This window comes from Danio aesculapii, chromosome 16 (assembly GCF_903798145.1).
Source record: "Danio aesculapii chromosome 16, fDanAes4.1, whole genome shotgun sequence".
NCBI classification, from domain to species: Eukaryota; Metazoa; Chordata; class Actinopteri; order Cypriniformes; family Danionidae; genus Danio; species Danio aesculapii.
The window spans coordinates 30,910,644-30,929,060 of record NC_079450.1 but is presented as its reverse complement, the minus strand read 5'-3'; the positions used below and the strand labels follow the sequence as shown (position 1 = coordinate 30,929,060).

Here is an 18,417-nt window from a genome sequence, read left to right as displayed (position 1 = left end):
GTCTCTGATTAATTTGAACATTCTGTAGTTCCTGTATAAAGATTATTACAACATCAGTAAAGACATTTTGTAAACTTCCTAATGTAAAGATATTAAAACTTATTTTATAATTAGTAATATGCATTGCTAAAGACTTAATTTGGAAAGTTTTAAGGTGATTTTTCTCAATGTTTCAATTTTTTTAACCTTCAGTTTCCAGATTTCAGATAGTCCGATTTCTGCCAAATATTGTCCTATTTTAAGAAACCATTTATCAATAGAAAGCTTATTTATTGTATAATTCTCAATTTCCAATCGTCATAATCTTTACATAGAAAATTCACACGCACACAAATAAGGGTCTGTGTAAATAAGAGCATACTTATTGTGCCCAGCATAAATATTTAATGTAAGATAACTGTCCAAACATTAGCAATATGTCCAAAAAAACAAAAAATATTTTTAAAGTGGAAAAATCAAGAGAAATAAAAATATATTAAATTTAGTTTTTATTTAAATGTAATATCTTTACAATCCTTAACAAATCAGGTGACCACACTCTTATGTTATTGAAAATCTGTTTACTGATTTGTTAAAATGCACCAAAATGTATTTGCATTCACTGAGAAATTAATATAAAATAGGAAAATAATAAATTTGGGAAAATGTATGCGCTGCACTTCTTCACATTTGATTTAATTGCATAATTTAATTTCTTTTAATTGTTATTTTTATTTGGTTAGTTGGCAACATTTAATAGAATATAAGAAATTCAGATACTTTCCCAGTGATGGGTTGCAGCTAGAAGGGCATCCGCTGCGTAAAACATATGCTGGATTGTTGGCGGTTCATTCCGCTGTGGCAACCCCAGATGAATAAAGTGACTAAGCCAAAAAGAAAATGAATGAATGAAATTCAGATACATGATATGTGCATGGTAATTGTGTGTTAATTCTGTTTTTAATTAATTATTCAAATAAATGCATTCCTGGCTTTTTATATGACGTTTTGATAAAATAATGAACGTTAATTGCAACCAAACTATAAGTATTTTACATTAATTCGTTTATTTATTTACGTAAAAGGTGATTTAGGTATATTTTACCACACACACCGCAGAGAGAGTCGTCGGGGGGCTTTTATCGCAAGCGGAAAAGGAAACTCCAGTTGTTTATAGGCGTCCTGTGTCGCGTAGTCCATTGGTGCTGAAAAGAAAGAGCATGAAAGGTTGGTGACAAACGGCATGCTTTACGTACAGTTGTCTCGGTTGTTTGCACCTTCTTTGTTCTGGATGAAGGTAGTAGCTGGGTTTAAGCTATCGAGCAAACAATAGGTAATTTTGCATATAAATGTGTGTTTTTAATGGACTGCAGGGGTTTTCTTATGATGTAGTCCAGCGTGGTATAGCGGCGAATTAACCCCATACACATAATGTGTTAATCTTTGTATTAAAACGTGTTTGTTTCGCTTCTGAAAATAACCCCGTTAAAGCACATGCTCTAATCTACTGATAGATGCAGGGTGGCTGTAACAGAGTCTGCAGAAAAATTACAGTAATGTGCACTGTAGATGGCAGGAATGGCCTATGCAAATGTCTGCAGAGCGCCATCAGCCTGCGCCGCTATGTCTGCTGCGGCACTGGGAAAATGCAAATTACGTAAACAGAGTTGTTTCTTTAGTTGCTATGAGACTAAAAACATATTTAAAAGATTACAAAACAACTAGAGAAAGAAAAGAAAACAAATAGTGACTAGAGATCCTGTTGATTTTGTTTTATTGTTGTGGTTCAAGTCAGTGTTAAGCAATGAACTGAACTAGTTCTTTGTCAAAACCACAACAAAAAATTAACAATATTAAAGATCTCTTAGTGGATTACATGGAAGGATGTAAAATACAAATACGCGAAGATTAATAAGTATGATACTCATAATTATTTTTATGTTATTAATATCTTTAAACGTTTGATTAACCATTAAGACAAAATGCATGAACGTGGCAAATGTGTAGTATTGCTGATGAAATTATCACAATCTATCGATATAATATTAGCAAAGCTGGTTATTGGTTTTAATATGCAAATTCTAACAAAAAAAATCTAAGATAATGGTACAAAAAATGTGATTGGAGAAAATGTAAAATAAAGTTTAAACTGTTTTAGCAGGAAAAATCAAGGAGGCGATTAAAAAAATATTAATTTTAGTATTAGAATTTGTTGAAGGTGTAATTATTTTTGCAACACTTGCAAGCATGGGTCGGTATAAGTTTCTGACAGCATGTTAACCTTGGATATAATTACCATGTTTTGACGGTATTGTGATCACTGCTCTAAAATAAGTTATTTTTAAATGTCTCTGTAAAAAACTAAAACTTTTTTTCCCCTTTGGAATACAATATATTTAATTTGAGAAATATGTATAATATTTTGCAGGCTAAATTATTCAAATCAATCACTGGCTTCTACTGTCTTCATTCGTTTCAAAAACACAGATTTCTTTACAATTTAAAACAGCATCTTTGGATATAATTTCTGCTAGAGATACTGTTGACCTAAAAAAATAATGAATGAATGAATGAATAAATATATAAAAAATCGTACACATACCTTACGAAATGTATAACAGGAACCTTGACTTTTCCAAACCGCGGTATACCTTGAAAACGGTTATCGTTCCATGCCTTTACACCTCATTTGAATGTACATATATTATTTTTCTAGTCCTAAAGATGTTTATGTCCACACATGTATAATAAATGTGTAATAAAACGGCTATGTAAAAATACAACAATGTATTTTGTCCTTATTCACAGAGAAATGGAAAAATGTATGTATGTATCTGTATATGTATATATGTATGTGTGTATGTAAATATATATATATATATATATATATATATATAGAGAGAGAGAGAGAGAGAGAGAGAGAGAGAGAGAGATCAAAAGTTTATGACACCACATTAACTATACAATCAATACTACAATATATTAAAACAGTCAAACCACAAATTACTCTGACATCTGCAGCATTTCACACATTATCAAAATTTATTCTGTATAGTTTAGAAACTGGTAACAAACAGTGACAATAACTGTGTCAGAACAAATGTATCTTGATAAAGTCCGATAATTCTGAAAGAAAAGTACATTATGTAATAGATTACGATCAACAAAATGTAATTCAGACAGCTATTCTTAAGACGATATGTACACAGCTATCAATACTTTGTTGATTCACCTTTAGCCTCAATGACAAAATGTAGTCTCTGCTGTCAACCAGATTCCTCCCAGCCTGAACTTCCAGACCCACTGCAGCAGCTTCTTTGCTTCTTTGTGGGTTTTTAGTTCATTATATGAAGAGTTTTGGGGTGAAATATGTCACAGTTTTTGTTATTTTGCTATCCTAATAAATGATGACATAAATGAATTAGTGTCTTGCACCTACTAATAGTATAAAGACAGATATTTAGTGCCTGAATAATTTCTGGTTATTTAAGGTTTGACTATATTCTCCATTCAAGCAGTTTCTAATGAAACTTAGCAGCTATTTTTTGGTTGTCTTACTGTTTGTTATCTTCTGTTTAGTTTCAGTGTGAGCGAGGAGAAGATCGGGCAACCGCAGGCGATTCACACATCATGCTTGAAGGAGAAGCCAAGAAGCATGAAACCAACACTGGTGAAGCTGAAACCCAGGAACAGTCTGTGAAGAGTGTGGGTATGGGGGAATTCATTTCAAAAGGTCTGGCATTAAGCTCCCAGAACAGAGAAGTGGAGGAACCTTCACCAGCAGCCTCTAATGTCCAGCCTAAACCCTTGTCCTGTAATGCTGATGGGAAAGGCTCCAGTGAAGCAGATGTAAATACATTTCCACAACAGTTTAGCGTAGTTAGGAATGCTAATATGGATGCTCGGAGATGTTCAGAAGACTTTGATCAGCCGGAGGCTAATTCTGATTGTGTTTCCAGCACCACAGATAGCAAACCAAAATCATTACCACCTAATACAGAATTAAATGAACCACAAACCAGCACACAGATGTCTGATAAAACAGATGAAATCATGAGTAATCAGTCTGAAAGAGAGTCTGACATGAATGAAGCCCCTTGTGCAAATGTGCTAACCCCTGCGGAAGCTGATTGTGATGCATCTAGCTCTAATAAAGGTGATAGCAATTATTCTGACAAAGACATTCACGAGAGCACCGCAGATGCAATGGTTTCTGATGCTGAAATGCAAGATTCGCTCTCTGAAACATTAAACCAAAAAGATGAAACACTAGATGATGAAGATCCTTCAACTGAGTCTAATTCAGAGCAGAATAAAGAGACTCCTGCAGAAGATGACAATGCTGAGGAAAATAGTATGGAGGTTACAGAAAACAAACACGGATTTCCTTCTTTTACTCGCGGACGGCCTCGCAAAGAAAAGCGAGTTATCAGATGTGAACATTGCTCACGTCCATTCAACCATGCCTCTGCGTATATCATTCATCTGCGCATCCATACCGGTGAGAAGCCCTTCGTCTGCCAGGACTGTGGCAAAGCCTTCGCTCAACTCTCCAACCTTCGATCCCACAGCAAAGTCCATAGATCCAGAAGCCGGAAACACAGGAATCAAAACAAAGTCACGACTGAGAAAACTGCAGATGAGAGCCAAGTGGACAGTACTGATAAAAAAGAAACTGACTTTCATAGCAATCCAATCACTTCTAAAAGAAGGAGAGGCCGAGGGAAAGGAAAAGGGAAACCCCAAACATGTCCAATTTGTGCAAAGGTCTTCTGCTACAAGTCCGTCCTCAAAATCCATCTTCGCATTCACAGTGGAGAAAAACCGTACTCTTGTAAGGTGTGTGGCAAATCGTTTACTCAGGCCTGCACCGCGCGTGTTCATGAACGAGTGCACTGGTCCATTAGGCCTTTCCTGTGCACCAAATGTGGTAAGGGATTTTCTCAGCTCGGGCCGTTAAAATTACACACTTGTAAAGGAAAAACGCGCATGCATAACACTGTGAAAGAAATGGAATCCGACGGTGTTGTCAGCTTCAGGTGCCACCTTTGCAAAACATGCTTCAGCACCAGGGATGAGTATGAATTGCATGTGCAAGGGCACAAGGATACTCAGCGTTACAGTTGTGACCGATGCAAGCAGACGTTCAGTCTTCTCTCAGAGCTGCATACGCACAGCAAGCATTGTGGTACCATACGACTTGCAAAATCAAAGTTTTCGGGCTACAGTCCTCCTCACAGATCACCACCTAAAAGCCCAATGAACAGAAGAACTCCACCGAGAATGCGCAGTCCGGCAAAATCTCCTCAAAAAGAAATTTTTTTGCCAAGAAAGCTGAAAAGGTGCTCCTTGCTTGCTTGTCCTCCTCAAATCATGGCTGCTTCAGATTCTGACTCTCTGAATAACCTTTATTCAGTCAGTCAGCCAATCAAGTCCACTTATTTCGTATCCCAATTGAACAGTACGCACCAAAAAGCAGATCCAAGGAGTTACTTCTGTCCACGATGTGGACGAATATTCCAGCATGTGGGAAGACTGAGAGCACATATGCTGACGCATTCGCGTAATAAAAACTTCATGTGTATCTATTGCAACAGGGTGTTTAAAAACTGGAGGAAGTTTTGGATTCATCAGCGGCTGCATAGACAGATAAGAGGCCGTTTTTTTTGTCCCAAATGCGGTCAGGGGTTTCGATTTGTGGAATCGTACAATGAACATGTGCAGAAGCACCCGGAGCTTAATGCTCACGCTTGCCCCTTCTGTACTCGTACTTTCTCAAATGCACAGAAGTTGAGGAATCACCAGCAAAAGTGGCACCATTCCACCATGCCCTTTGTTTGTGAGTATTGCGGAAAAGGATTCGAAAGTGCGACCATTCTTAAGCGACACAAAGTTGTTCACTGCACAATTGATCCAATCGAGTCACTTTACAACACTGATCTGCAGTCCACTGGACATCCCTATGAGTGCGGTGCATGCAGTGCCTGTTTTGGAAATTTGGATTTGCTTTTCCACCATCAGCTCCAGCACAAGGCTGCAGAGAAAGGACCAACAGAAATGAAGGGCTTTCAGCGTCAGAGCTCATTCTCACATTCAAACGGTGCAGAAAGGCCTCGTTCTGTGTCACCATTACGTTCATCACCCTTAAAAAAGCCACAGCAAAAACCAAATCCAAATCAATCCCCGAGCACCATCAAGACATTGCCTCAACTGTCAACAAATCATCAAACTTTTCCTCGCTCTAAAACTAACGAGGAGCAAATGCTTGAAAAACACACTAAAAACCAAGTTTCGGTGACGGCAGAATCAAATAATTCTAACAAGTCCCTATCGAAGTCTGAGAATACCACTGGTGATTTAGTTTGCACTGAATGCAATGCTTGTTTTTCAAATCTTGTAGCGCTGCATGGGCATTACTTGGAACATGCCAGAGGAGAAATATGAATATGCTGTAATTGTTATTCTCGTTTGTTCAGCGAGTGTGTGCTAGTTGCATAGGAATCACATAACTTCTCAAACATATGAAAAGGCTTGCTGTATATGAATAGTTAGTTTTTTTGTGATATCAACAATACTGACGTGCTGATGCTCAGAGGGTGTTTTATGACACTGATTTTAATTTTAAATGTTCAAACCTTATGCGGTTTATCAGTTCATTAACACAGCAGCATTTTGGTGGCTAAACGCAAACTTGAAAAACTGGTTTTAGAACACAAGCTTTTATGAATGATACTGTTGTCATCTACAGTTGATGTCAGAATTATTAGCCCCCTGTTTATGTTCTTCCCCAATTTCTGTTGAACGGAGAGACGATTTTTTTCAACACATTTCTAAACACAATAGATTTAATAAGTCATCTCTTATAACTGATTTCTTTTATCTTTGTCATGATGATAGTATATAATATTTGACTAGATATTTCTCAAGACACTTCTATACAGCTTAAAGTGACATTTAAAGGCTTAACTAGGTTAATTAGGCAAGTTATTGTATAATGATGGTTTGTTCTGTAGACTATCAAAAATATATAAAAAGGGGCTAATAATTTAGACCTTAAAATGTTTTTTAAAAAATTAAAAACTGCTTTTATTCTAGCCCAAATAAAACAAATAAGACTTTCTCCAGAAGAAAAATATTATCAGACATACTGTGAAAATGTCCTTGCTCTGTTAAACATCATTTGGGAAATGTTTAAAAGAGAAAAAAACTATTGAAAGGGGGGCTAATAATTCTGACTTCAACTGTATGTGTCAATGTTATGAAAGTGGAGACATCAAACATTTAGTCTACATGTAGGCTTACAGACTACATGTGTTTGTGCTGCTCAAGATGCTTAGTGACATTACTGACTACTACTGTCTTGGCATGCATGATACAGTGGTTTAAGTACATAATTTCTGTGTAACGTACCCTCAGTTTTGTTACACAAAGGATTATTGATATGTTTGGACTAAAGATTCCCGGTAATTGACAGTATTGTTTTATTTAGGAATACTATTGTTTGATTTAGATCTTAGTTGATATTGCTGTTGGTGCTGTAATTGACATTTCATCTAAAGACATAGCCATTAAAGGGATCGTTTAACAAAAATGAAAATTTAGTCACTAATATTGAGTCACTTTTCTGTTAAACACAGAAGAATTACTTTGAAACCTGTAACCATCGACTTCCATAGTAGGAAGAACAAAGACTGGATGTTATAGGTTTCAGCATTTTTCTAAATATGGTCTTCTGTGATAAACTCAAACAGGCTTGGAACAAGTGAAGGGTAAATCATGACAGAATTTAGTTTTTGAACTATCCCTTTAACAGATTAAACATCTTGCTCGATCATAAGTTTTAAGTAAAAATGATGAGAATAATAAAAAATTGCATTAGAATATTTTGGATTTCTGCCAAATGTTTTGTGTATTTTACTAATAAGGTTTTAGTTTTTCATACCTCACATCTAGTTTTAGAGCAAACTTTGTTGTTTGGATGGTTGGTTCGCATAATCTTATTAAATATAGAAATTACAACCTGCCTTGACCTCTTAAAAAAATAAATTCAATACTTTATTTGAATTGCATACCGTTTCAGTTATTTATTATAATTTAAAAGCCAAATGATTAGCAATGTGTTTAGAACTCAAGCTGTTATAATAAATAACACAATGGAACAACTTCAGTGTTTGTTATCAGACATTTATTTTTGCTTTGCCAGATGGTATAGCATCACGCCATGATAACGACCTCAAAACTTCCCCGAGCTTAGTTGGAGTTCATGGTGTTTCTGATCCAGGTGGTGAAGTTGCAGACCTTGGCATAGACACCGGGCTTGTTCCTCTGGGCACAGCCATAACCCCAGGACACGATACCCTGCAGCTGGTTGTTGCACACAACTGGGCCGCCAGAGTCACCCTGCAATCCACAAGCATTTCAGACAAGTCAGTCATTTCTATAAAGAGTGTTTTGGTTTGCATGACTTTAAAAGCGTGATCTTACCTGGCAGGAGTCCTTGCCTCCCTCCATGAAGCCAGCGCAGAACATGTTGGAGGAGATCTGACCAGGGTAGGCGTTTCTGCAGGTGCTGTCGCTCAGAATGGGAGCATTCAGGCACATCAGACGGCTTGGGTAGTTGCCTAAGAATGCATCAAGTGGACACTAGGTGAATTTTTCTTTACTGTTTTATTCTAAGAATGACCTGCCCTGAGAAAATTCTTAAAGGGACAGTTCACCTAAACATCTACTCATCCTTAAATTGATTCAGAAATTTATGAGTGTCTTTTTTCTGAAAGACAATAATTTTAAAATGTTGGAAACTGGTAACCGTTGACATCCAAAGTAGGAAAAGCAAGTACTATGGAGGTCAATGGTTAGCAGTTACAACATTATTTTAAATTTTTGCTATTGTGTTAATCAGAATAAAGAATATCAAACAGGTTGAAAACAAGTGGTGGGTGAGTAAATGATGACAGAATTTTCATTTTTGGGTGAACTGTCACTTTAAGAGGTTTGGAAACGTTAGAGAATAAACATGTTTTTAAAACAATAATTTACAAATAACTTATCTAAATACAATTCTAATTAAATTGAATATGTTATTGAGATAAATAAACAGTAACATAAAAGAAAAACAGAAATAGAAAACAGAGTAATTTAATAATAATGAAAAAGTATAAAAATACTACGATTAAGTTTGGTGAATTTAACTAGTGTGTGGTTTTATTGTGTATGAGTAGATGTATCTATAATATTTTATTTATATTTAAAGTTATTATTTTCTGTTTGACCTAAGATTAATCTTATAAAATATACAGTTTGAAACTAAAGTAAAAAAAAATGTGTTAAACACTAAATATAATTATAAAAATGTATAGGAATTTTTATCAAATTAGCCATAAGTGTATAATTGCTATGCTGTAATGAGTAGAATAACATGTAACAATCTAATCTTTGCTGTAGAAACCTTGATTCTTCATACAAAAAACTACAGATTATTTCTTATACATTCTGGGTTCACTCAGAAGAGCATGATCAGAGTTCTCTGGCATCTAAAAGATTGATCTGTCACTCTGTTAGTTTAAAGTTACGCACTTCCAGAGGCGCTCGTGTTTCCCCATCCAGAGATCAGACAGCTGGTTCCAGATGAAGCGCAGCTTGAAGGCAGAGAGACGGTCCTAACATAGCTGTTGATTTGGGCGGAGCTGCTCAGCTTGATCAGCATGACGTCATTGTCCAGGGTGTTGCTGTTGTAGCTGGGGTGTCTGATGACTTTATCGGAGTTGATGAACTGCTCGGTGCCCTCATTGACGTCAATGTTGTGCTCACCCAGACGCACCTGGACACGGCTAATCAGTGAGAGGTAAGAGACTGAAGGTTAATGCTGAATCCTTTTAACATGTTTTTTCCATACACATTTTACTGACCATAAGACCTAATCAAAACCACCATAAGCAATCGGGAGAACATAATGAGAAATGGCTATCAATATTTGATCAAAAGTTTAAAAGATTATCAAATCACATTAAAAATACAACTGATTTCTGAATTTGTAATTGAATTTTTGGTGATGAATAGGCCCACACGGAATCTGTGCACGCAGAAATCCACAGATTTCTGCAGATGTTTACCCTATCATTGAGTCTATATATTTACTTGTGTAAATTTATATTTATTCAGTTTTTTTTATTAATGTCACTTACATAATTGTGATATAATAATAGTAATTTGAAAATGTTCAAATGATTTATTAACAATACAGTTTGTAAAGTAATATTTTCTGTCTTTTAGTAGACGTATGAGAGACTTGCTTTATTTAACATATAAGTGGATCTAATTGTCTTGGAAGGATATTTTTATTTCATATATTAAGTTTTTAGTTATGATATGTTTTTGAATAAATTTCAGATGGCATTTAGAGGGTTTTGCATCTGAACACTTCATATTAGGCATATTGATGGCTGTATTTATTCAAAATAAACATTTGCAAACAGTTTAAATCAATTTCAAGAAAAACTTGATATTCTTTTTGCTTTATTATGTGGACTAGAAATTTAATGAGTGCATTGTGTTCACCAAGATGGAAAAATATGAAGTGAAATATCATTAAAATTTTAGTTCGCTGTTTCATTGTAATTTATTTAGATTTTTTTTCCTGTTATATCAAAGCTGAAATTTCAGCATCATAAACCTTTAGTTTGATGCAATCTTTCAGAAATCGTTCTACTATATTCTGGTCTGGGGTCTCTTTTTTTAAATGTGGCGTATGCACAAACAGGGGTGGAAATATGCGTACACCACCTACCACACAAAAATTGTGATTTACATAAAACAAACTTGACGAGAGAATGCGCAGCTGTGAGTACATTCTGAGTAAATATATTTACTATATTTTACTGTACTATACTATATATTACTATATTTTATATAACTTAAAAGTATTGACTTAATCGAACCACTTTGAACGATCATAATCATTAATAAATACACTTAAATTAATTCTGGTACATACACTTACAGGAAGGTTTCTATTAAAAATGCTATACATTATATCTAATATGTATAAATTATATCTAATATATATAAATTATATCTAATATATATAAATTATATCTAATATATATAAATTATATCTAACAAAAAACATCAACAAAATAATTCTATAATATTATTGTTATTATTAATAATAATAATAATATCTGCTGATCAATACAATTTTAAATAGTATTGTTTTTAAACAACATTTATTTTTAATTGAAATCTTTTGTAACATTATCATTGTCAATTTACTGTCATTTTATTAAATCCTTCTCTTGCTGGAAAATATAGGCTATTAATTTCCAAATCAAAAGTATTCTTTTTAAATGAAATTGAGAGAGCTCTATGTGATTGAAACATTATAGCCTGGTTTCACAGACAGGGCTTAGACTAAGCTGGGATTTGGCCATATTTCACTAATAATATTAATGTACCTTAGACAAAAATCATTACTGGTGTCTATCCTGAAACAAAACAAATGTGCTGATAGGTTTTGTTTTTAGATCTGTCAGTTACAGCTTTCAGTTGAAACAGCCCAGACATATGTTGTAGTCTGGGAATAGATTTAAAAGGACAGTTCACTGAAAAAAATGAAATTTCATTCATAATTTACTGTCCGTTCACTTGTTTCAAACATGTCTAACTTTTTTTTTTCTTCTGTTTAACACAAAACAAAATAATTAGAAGAAAGCTGGAAACCTGTAATCATTTTACCACAAAACTATTTGTTTATCCAACAGTGGTTACAGGTTTTCAGCTTTCTTCAAAATATCTTTTGTGTTTAACAAGAAAGAAACTCATAAAGGTTTAACGTCACATGAGGGGAGGTAAATGTGTACATTTTCATTCTTAAGTGAACTATCCCTTGAAATCTTATCTGTGAAACCAGGAGTAAAATATACAACTTTCCTGTTGCAGCAAACTCTAGTCACCCATCTATTTGTTATACTGTTGCAAAAAAAACAAAACAAGTATAGGCGCTGACTTACGACTTGTAGCAGTGAGCAGCAGACACAACCCAGAGGCTGCTGATCAGAGAGCCACCGCAGAAGTGGTAGCCGCTGTTCAGAGACACCTGGTATGGAACACCATTCTTAGTGCACTCATATCCACCAACAATCTTATCATCATCGTCCCCCAAAGGAGCGGCATCTAAGAACACAGATGGTTTAGTACGTTTTAGACACCCTATTGAACAAGGCAATAAACACTTTTGAACTGAAATGGATTAAAATGCATTTAATATTCTGTTTATTTACCATTACTGTTTTAATATGTTCTATCAAACATTGTTTCCTGTGTTAGTTCAGGTCTAAATAATCCCTGCCCGGTTTACTTACAAGCCACAGCGAAAAGAGCCAGAAGAATGAAAGCCTTCATGGTGAAGCTGTTGAGTGGTGTGTTTTCTGGCTTTTACCGCCAAGCTTTTATACTCTTGTTTGCTCCACAACTCCAGATAAGTTTCAAGGACACACATACATATTTGCTTAAATAGCAACCAGTGTGTGACTCCAGCATATGTGTCAATGTAACATACACTTATTCCTTTTTATATATTCATTTATTTTTATACAGTTATGAAGGAACAGTATTCACAAATCGCCAGGCAAAGGGTTTAATTATTAAAAACTTGCACTGAAAATGGGTAAAACCTAGTGGTGTAAGACATAGTGATAAAGACTTACAGTTAATTAGTATTTTGGGGTTGTACTGATATCCTTGAATAGAGTCGATTCACTGTCATAATAAAGAGATAATAAAGGCACTATAGTCAGATTTATAGTAGTACATGCTTATGAGGACATAAATATATGTATATTATATTTTAGAGGCGCTTTGGTCCATCACTTTCCTTATATTCTAATTTCTGAAATTAAACCCAAACACATATTAAAAATTATTGAATTGAATAAATTAAAATCTCTCAATTATACATTTCTTAATAAAAGCCTAACCATGGACACATGCTGCAAATTTGCTCGGAAATACAGCATATATATATATATATATATATATATATATATATATATATATATATATATATATATATATATATATATATATATATACATATACATATACATATACATATACATATATATATATATATATATATATATATATATATATATATACATATACATATACATATACATATATATATATATATATATATATATATATATATACATATACATATATATATATATATATATATATATATATACATATACATATATATATATATATATATATATATATATATACATATACATATATATATATATATATATATATATATATACATATATATATATATATATATACATATACATATATATATATATATATATATATATATATATATATACATATATATATATATATATATATATATATATATACATATACATATATATATACATATACATATATATATATATATATATACATATATATATATATATATATATATATATATATATATATATATATATATATATATATATACATATATATATATATATATATATATATATATATACATATATATATATATATATATATATACATACCTATACATACATATACTATATATATACATATATACTATAGTGCCCACCATTTTAAATTAATATTTGCTATATGAATGCTACAATAAGTGAATAAGTGAATACAATTTGTGAACCAAATAAGCAAATACCAAAGCCAAAACTGGACATAAATTAACTAAATAACAAAAATTTGTTCACACTAATGAATATGTTAGGGTAACTTTTTTATAAAGAATATACATCAAGAGAATGGTTTTGATTTGCAACATCTCATTTGAATTTGTTTCTAAAAGATGTTGGGTGATTACAGACATATTTTAATGAATATAACTGTTAAACAAAACAGTTTTCTTTAATACACCAAAATATATAGTCTTTATTCACTGAAAAATGGATAAAAATATATTTTCAAAAGGGGTGCACTCATTAATGTTTGTTTTCCAGTGTTAATTAAGGCTAAATTATGCTACACTCTGTAGTGTTATGCTTCAGAGAGCTCTTTATTACCATTCACATTAGAGATGTATGAGTGGAAGACAATATATTTGTTAAAAAAAAATCCCATTTATTACAGACAGGAGCACAGTAGTGAACAAGAAACACAAAGTGTGCACTGATAAATTCCCCCTTCTAACCAATATTCGCCTTGATTATAAGAAACCAAGCCATGAAATTTTGACTAATGGAAAATTGTTTTCTGAAATGTTACCAAATTCTTACAAACACGTGACCTTAAGTAAACATGACATGGGAAAATAATCAACTGAATCAACATTCAGGCTGTTCCAGAGGTGCTATTTATAATCAGACATTTCACACTCACGTTTGACTTCTCATTATGATACTTTACATTTTAATTTATTTTATTTATATATATTTTTTTTTCTTGTGATTGATGCATATGAAATATGAACTATTATTATCTTGTTAATAATATATATATATATATATATATATATATATATATATATATATATATATATATATATATATATATATATATATATCAATATATATCGACATTGACAGTGTATCTTAACATTTGTGATTGTTGAATGTCTGCATTCAGTTGATTGTAATTTTCTGTACACTTCTATTACTCTTGTTTCCATTTTCTCCCTTATTATTATTATTATTATCATTTTTTATTCATTATTGTTTTATTATTATTATTATCATTTAGAATTGAACAAAACTTAAATATGACTTTTGTTAGGGTTAGAAAAATACTACTAATGATAAAACAGGTTATCATGTGCGTGGTGACATAACACAAGAAATGCATCACATTGGCTGCAAGGATATGATTCTAGTTACAAACGTAGCTTAAATAGGTCCTTTATATATTTACTGAAGCACTCTTGTGAAGCCAAGTGATAATGAAAGTATTTTAAGCTATTTTATGTTTACTCTTCAACCATGTGAGAAGTGAAACAGCTTTCAGCGATTCAGAAGTTATATCTGACTGTTATACATTTAATTTTACTCCCTGTATTATCTCTCATTTAAATTATATATGTATGTGCGTGTGCGTGTGCGCGTGGGAAAAGCTCTTTCCAGTATGCAGCTCAGTCAGAATGCAGAAATATTATAATTTCTAAAGTGCCATTTTATGTCAAAGCCTGACAAAAGAAAGCTAAACTTTGGATATAAGCAGGTAATTAAGTCATTTCCAACATGAAATCTAAAATCAAATAAAATATTTAATAAACTATTTAATACAATTAAAAGTATATTCAAATAAATAATACAAATAATCACATTAATATAAAAGAAACAAACAAATGAAAAGAAGGATCTACAAATTATTACAAGATAATTAATCTAAAATAAAATATGGGTAATGCTTTACAACAGGGGCATCGCTATAGGCCACAGTTACTAAGCATGTGCCCCAGTAAATGTGTTTAGTTACAGTTTTTCTTTATTGTAATTGCATGAGCGGTCATCCCAGAATAAAGACGTTATTCTCTATGCTGGAACAGAATGCGCAGTGGAGTTAGTTTCCAAAGAATTGTATTGAGATTAATTAATGAATTAATATCCTTCTCTTTGACAGATTGGCATGGAGCATTTGGAGGAACAGGGAGACAACTCAGACAAGTACATCGTAATAAACTAGCTGCGATGTAAAAATTACATCATATGTACGCCAACGATTATTAAACCATTCAAACACATCTTATTTTTCAGGAGGGAAGTTACTGTGTATGCTCTATTTTCTACTTTTTTGTGTGAGGATTGTTTATGCATTGTTTATTATTGTAAGTCTCTTATAAATGACATTTAAGGCTGTTATATTCTTAACAGAAAAAGGAAATGACAAATGCACAACAGTGATTCAGCACAAGAGAAAAAAATTCATGTCAAGATACAAAAATGAATCGGTACAACTGCATGAAAATACATGTTTTGTACATGCAACAAATTTGATAAAACAACAGCAATAGCCTATAATTAAAAATATAACAATATGAATATAAATTTCAACCTTTCAGTGTTATTTACCGATGTTTAAACTGAACTATATTTTACTTTTTTAGAGATAACACAGACTAGTTTACTATATGCCCGAAATAAGATGTATACATTCATGCAAAATGAAATATTAACATATATTTATATACTTAAAATATAGTGTTACAGGGGCCTAAAGTCTTTACAGAATTATTATTAGATTAGATTTAACTTATTTTTTTGGTAATTAGACATGTACAAGGCAACGAAATGCAGTTTAGGTCTAACCAGCAGTGCAAGAGCTGGATATATAGTAGGTATAAGGTATAAAGTCCAATTATAGAAAAACTATGGTAATATTTATAGATGGATGTACTATGAACATCATATGCAGGTTGTATTAGCTATGAACAGAGATTAACAATAGAAGAATATATGGTTTTCATTAATAATCAGAAGTATGCAGAAATATATATGAACAATTACAAATGTATATGTATACAGAGGGTATGTACAATTCAAAATGAATTAGTGCAATGAATATGTGCAATTTTTAAATGTGCAAATATTAAATAGTGCAGTGACTATGGGGAGTATAAGTTATGAGGAGAGTGTGGGGGTGTATGAGGGGGCAGAGTTCAAAAGGTTTTCTGAAGGTAAATCTGTTCCTCAGTCTGCTGGTGACTATTGTTATAGTCTACAGTGCTTCACGGAAATCGTGCACTGGACCTTTAAAATGATTGAATATGGCGGTGGCGTTACTGTGGTTACCATAGTTCGTGGCATTCTAAAAAAAAAAGAATGTGTTCGAAAAACGCCCGCTGACGAAGAGAAACTGCAGTAAGTGTCTGACCATCGCTGACATTAGCGGTATGTTAAGATTTCTCTAAAAGTATCATTTTAGGTTATTATATATGGTTGTTTCGACGTGCTTTTGCTGAAGGAGAATAAAGATATTTCTCTCTGTAATACCGTTTTAGATAATTATATTAGTTTTATAAGCATTTCTGTCGGTTAGACTGTAGATTGTAGCATTGCAGAATGTTGGTTTGAATTGGAGATTGCTATATTGTCGACTTGTCAATTATATATATATATATATATATATATATATATATATATATATATATATATATATATATATATATATATATATATATATATATAAAATTCTAGTTTGTGTATTATTATCTTCTCTAGTAGGCTATTTATAATCGTAGAATGCCATTTGTTGGTTGGTAGATCAACACAATATTTTTGTTTGTGTACTTCATTTGTTTCTATCTTGTTTAACATTAGCATATTATTTGGTATATCGTCAGATAAATTTATCTGTTATAATGTATTTGTATGCTGTCATCTTTAAGACACATTGAATATAACTGTATGTTTATTATCGGATAGATTGTCTGGCTGTTGTCATATTTATTAGTAATTTATGCTGTTGGCCTGTTCAACATTTGTAGCTTTTTATCGTTATTTCTATTTACAGTTTTACTAATTATTGTTACACATTTATCTATTATAAGTTTATAGATTGTCACTTTGTATAGTATTTATTTATACCTGTGAAATTATTTGCTTGTGTTAGAACAGACCCAGACAAGAGATAATAGTAGATGAAACTTACAAAGTATGCTATTAAGATTAATTATTTACTTGATATTTTTCTATTGTATTTTCAGATTGGAATGGCCCACATGAAGAAAAAAAAGGGAATCGCACCTCAGCAATCACTGAAAATTGATGGTCAGGATTTTTTTCTTTTTAATCCTTTCAAGATGAATCGAGTGGTGGTTGGTATAGATAGTTAGATAGGCCTTGTCTGTGTCTTTCCTCTTTCAGGTAATGGAGAGAGAGCAAGCAGAAGAGGGAGACTCGCATCGATGGAAATTTATCTAAAACAGAGCAGGTAGAGCTCTGTTAGTGCTGTCTTTATCTTTTGCAGCTTGGAGTGGAGAAGAAGAAGAAGAGACTCCCAAGGGAAATGATGGAGATATACTTGAAGACCTGGAGCTCAGCAAACAGGTAGAACTGCTTGAACAGACTCAAACAATGGAGTTTGTTGATAGACGGACGGATAGATAGATAGATAGATAGATAGATAGATAGATAGATAGATAGATAGATAGATAGATAGATAGTCAGATAGATAGATAGATAGATAGATAGATAGTATTGAACAAGCAGGCAGAGTTCTATTTATGTTGTCTTTGTCTTTTACAGAGTGTAGTGGAGACACTAGGGAATAACACAACTCAGGAATGATAAGAAACCGACGGTCAGGTATCACCTATCGACTAAGATGTCCTTCCATGAGGAAGGGGGTGGAGGTGGGCTTAGATAGTTAAATATTTTGTCTGTGGCAGGTGTTTCTTTTTCAGGTAATGGACACACATCATGCAAA

At 32.6% G+C, this 18,417-nt stretch overlaps 2 protein-coding genes across 3 annotated transcripts; one reads left to right on the top strand and one right to left on the bottom strand.

Moving 5' to 3' along the window:
* The first annotated feature begins 1,156 nt into the window (after positions 1 to 1,156).
* si:dkeyp-84f3.9 (zinc finger protein 271) lies at positions 1,157 to 8,091 on the top strand. Of its 2 annotated transcripts, none has more exons than XM_056474755.1 (2): positions 1,157 to 1,206; positions 3,559 to 8,091. In XM_056474755.1, the coding sequence occupies exon 2, from the start codon at positions 3,610 to 3,612 to the stop codon at positions 6,421 to 6,423; it is 2,814 nt and encodes a 937-aa protein (XP_056330730.1). In that variant the 5' UTR covers positions 1,157 to 1,206; positions 3,559 to 3,609; the 3' UTR covers positions 6,424 to 8,091. The 2 variants fall into 2 exon arrangements, with proteins under 2 accessions (XP_056330730.1, XP_056330731.1); XM_056474756.1 differs by lacking the exon at positions 1,157 to 1,206 and adding an exon at positions 1,213 to 1,312.
* A 56-nt stretch (positions 8,092 to 8,147) lies between these two features.
* Positions 8,148 to 12,445, bottom strand: prss1 (serine protease 1). The gene is made up of 5 exons (XM_056474757.1): positions 12,339 to 12,445; positions 11,988 to 12,150; positions 9,556 to 9,809; positions 8,464 to 8,600; positions 8,148 to 8,379 (listed from the first exon to the last, which is right to left on the bottom strand). The coding sequence occupies exons 1-5, from the start codon at positions 12,376 to 12,378 to the stop codon at positions 8,230 to 8,232; spliced, it is 744 nt and encodes a 247-aa protein (XP_056330732.1). The 5' UTR covers positions 12,379 to 12,445; the 3' UTR covers positions 8,148 to 8,229.
* Positions 12,446 to 18,417: the final 5,972 nt, after the last annotated feature.

What these genes read in the sequence shown, in the direction of transcription:
- si:dkeyp-84f3.9 (XM_056474755.1), top strand. Translation starts at nt 3,610, where the DNA reads ATGCTTGAAGGAGAAGCCAAGAAGCATGAAACCAACACTGGTGAAGCT.
- prss1 (XM_056474757.1), bottom strand. Translation starts at nt 12,378, where the DNA reads ATGAAGGCTTTCATTCTTCTGGCTCTTTTCGCTGTGGCTT. An exon ending in GGCTCTTTTCGCTGTGGCTT is followed by an intron (nt 12,151 to 12,338) that starts GTAAGTAAACCG and finishes CTGTGTTCTTAG; the next exon opens with ATGCCGCTCCTTTGGGGGAC. An exon ending in GCTGCTCACTGCTACAAGTC is followed by an intron (nt 9,810 to 11,987) that starts GTAAGTCAGCGC and finishes CTCACTGATTAG; the next exon opens with CCGTGTCCAGGTGCGTCTGG.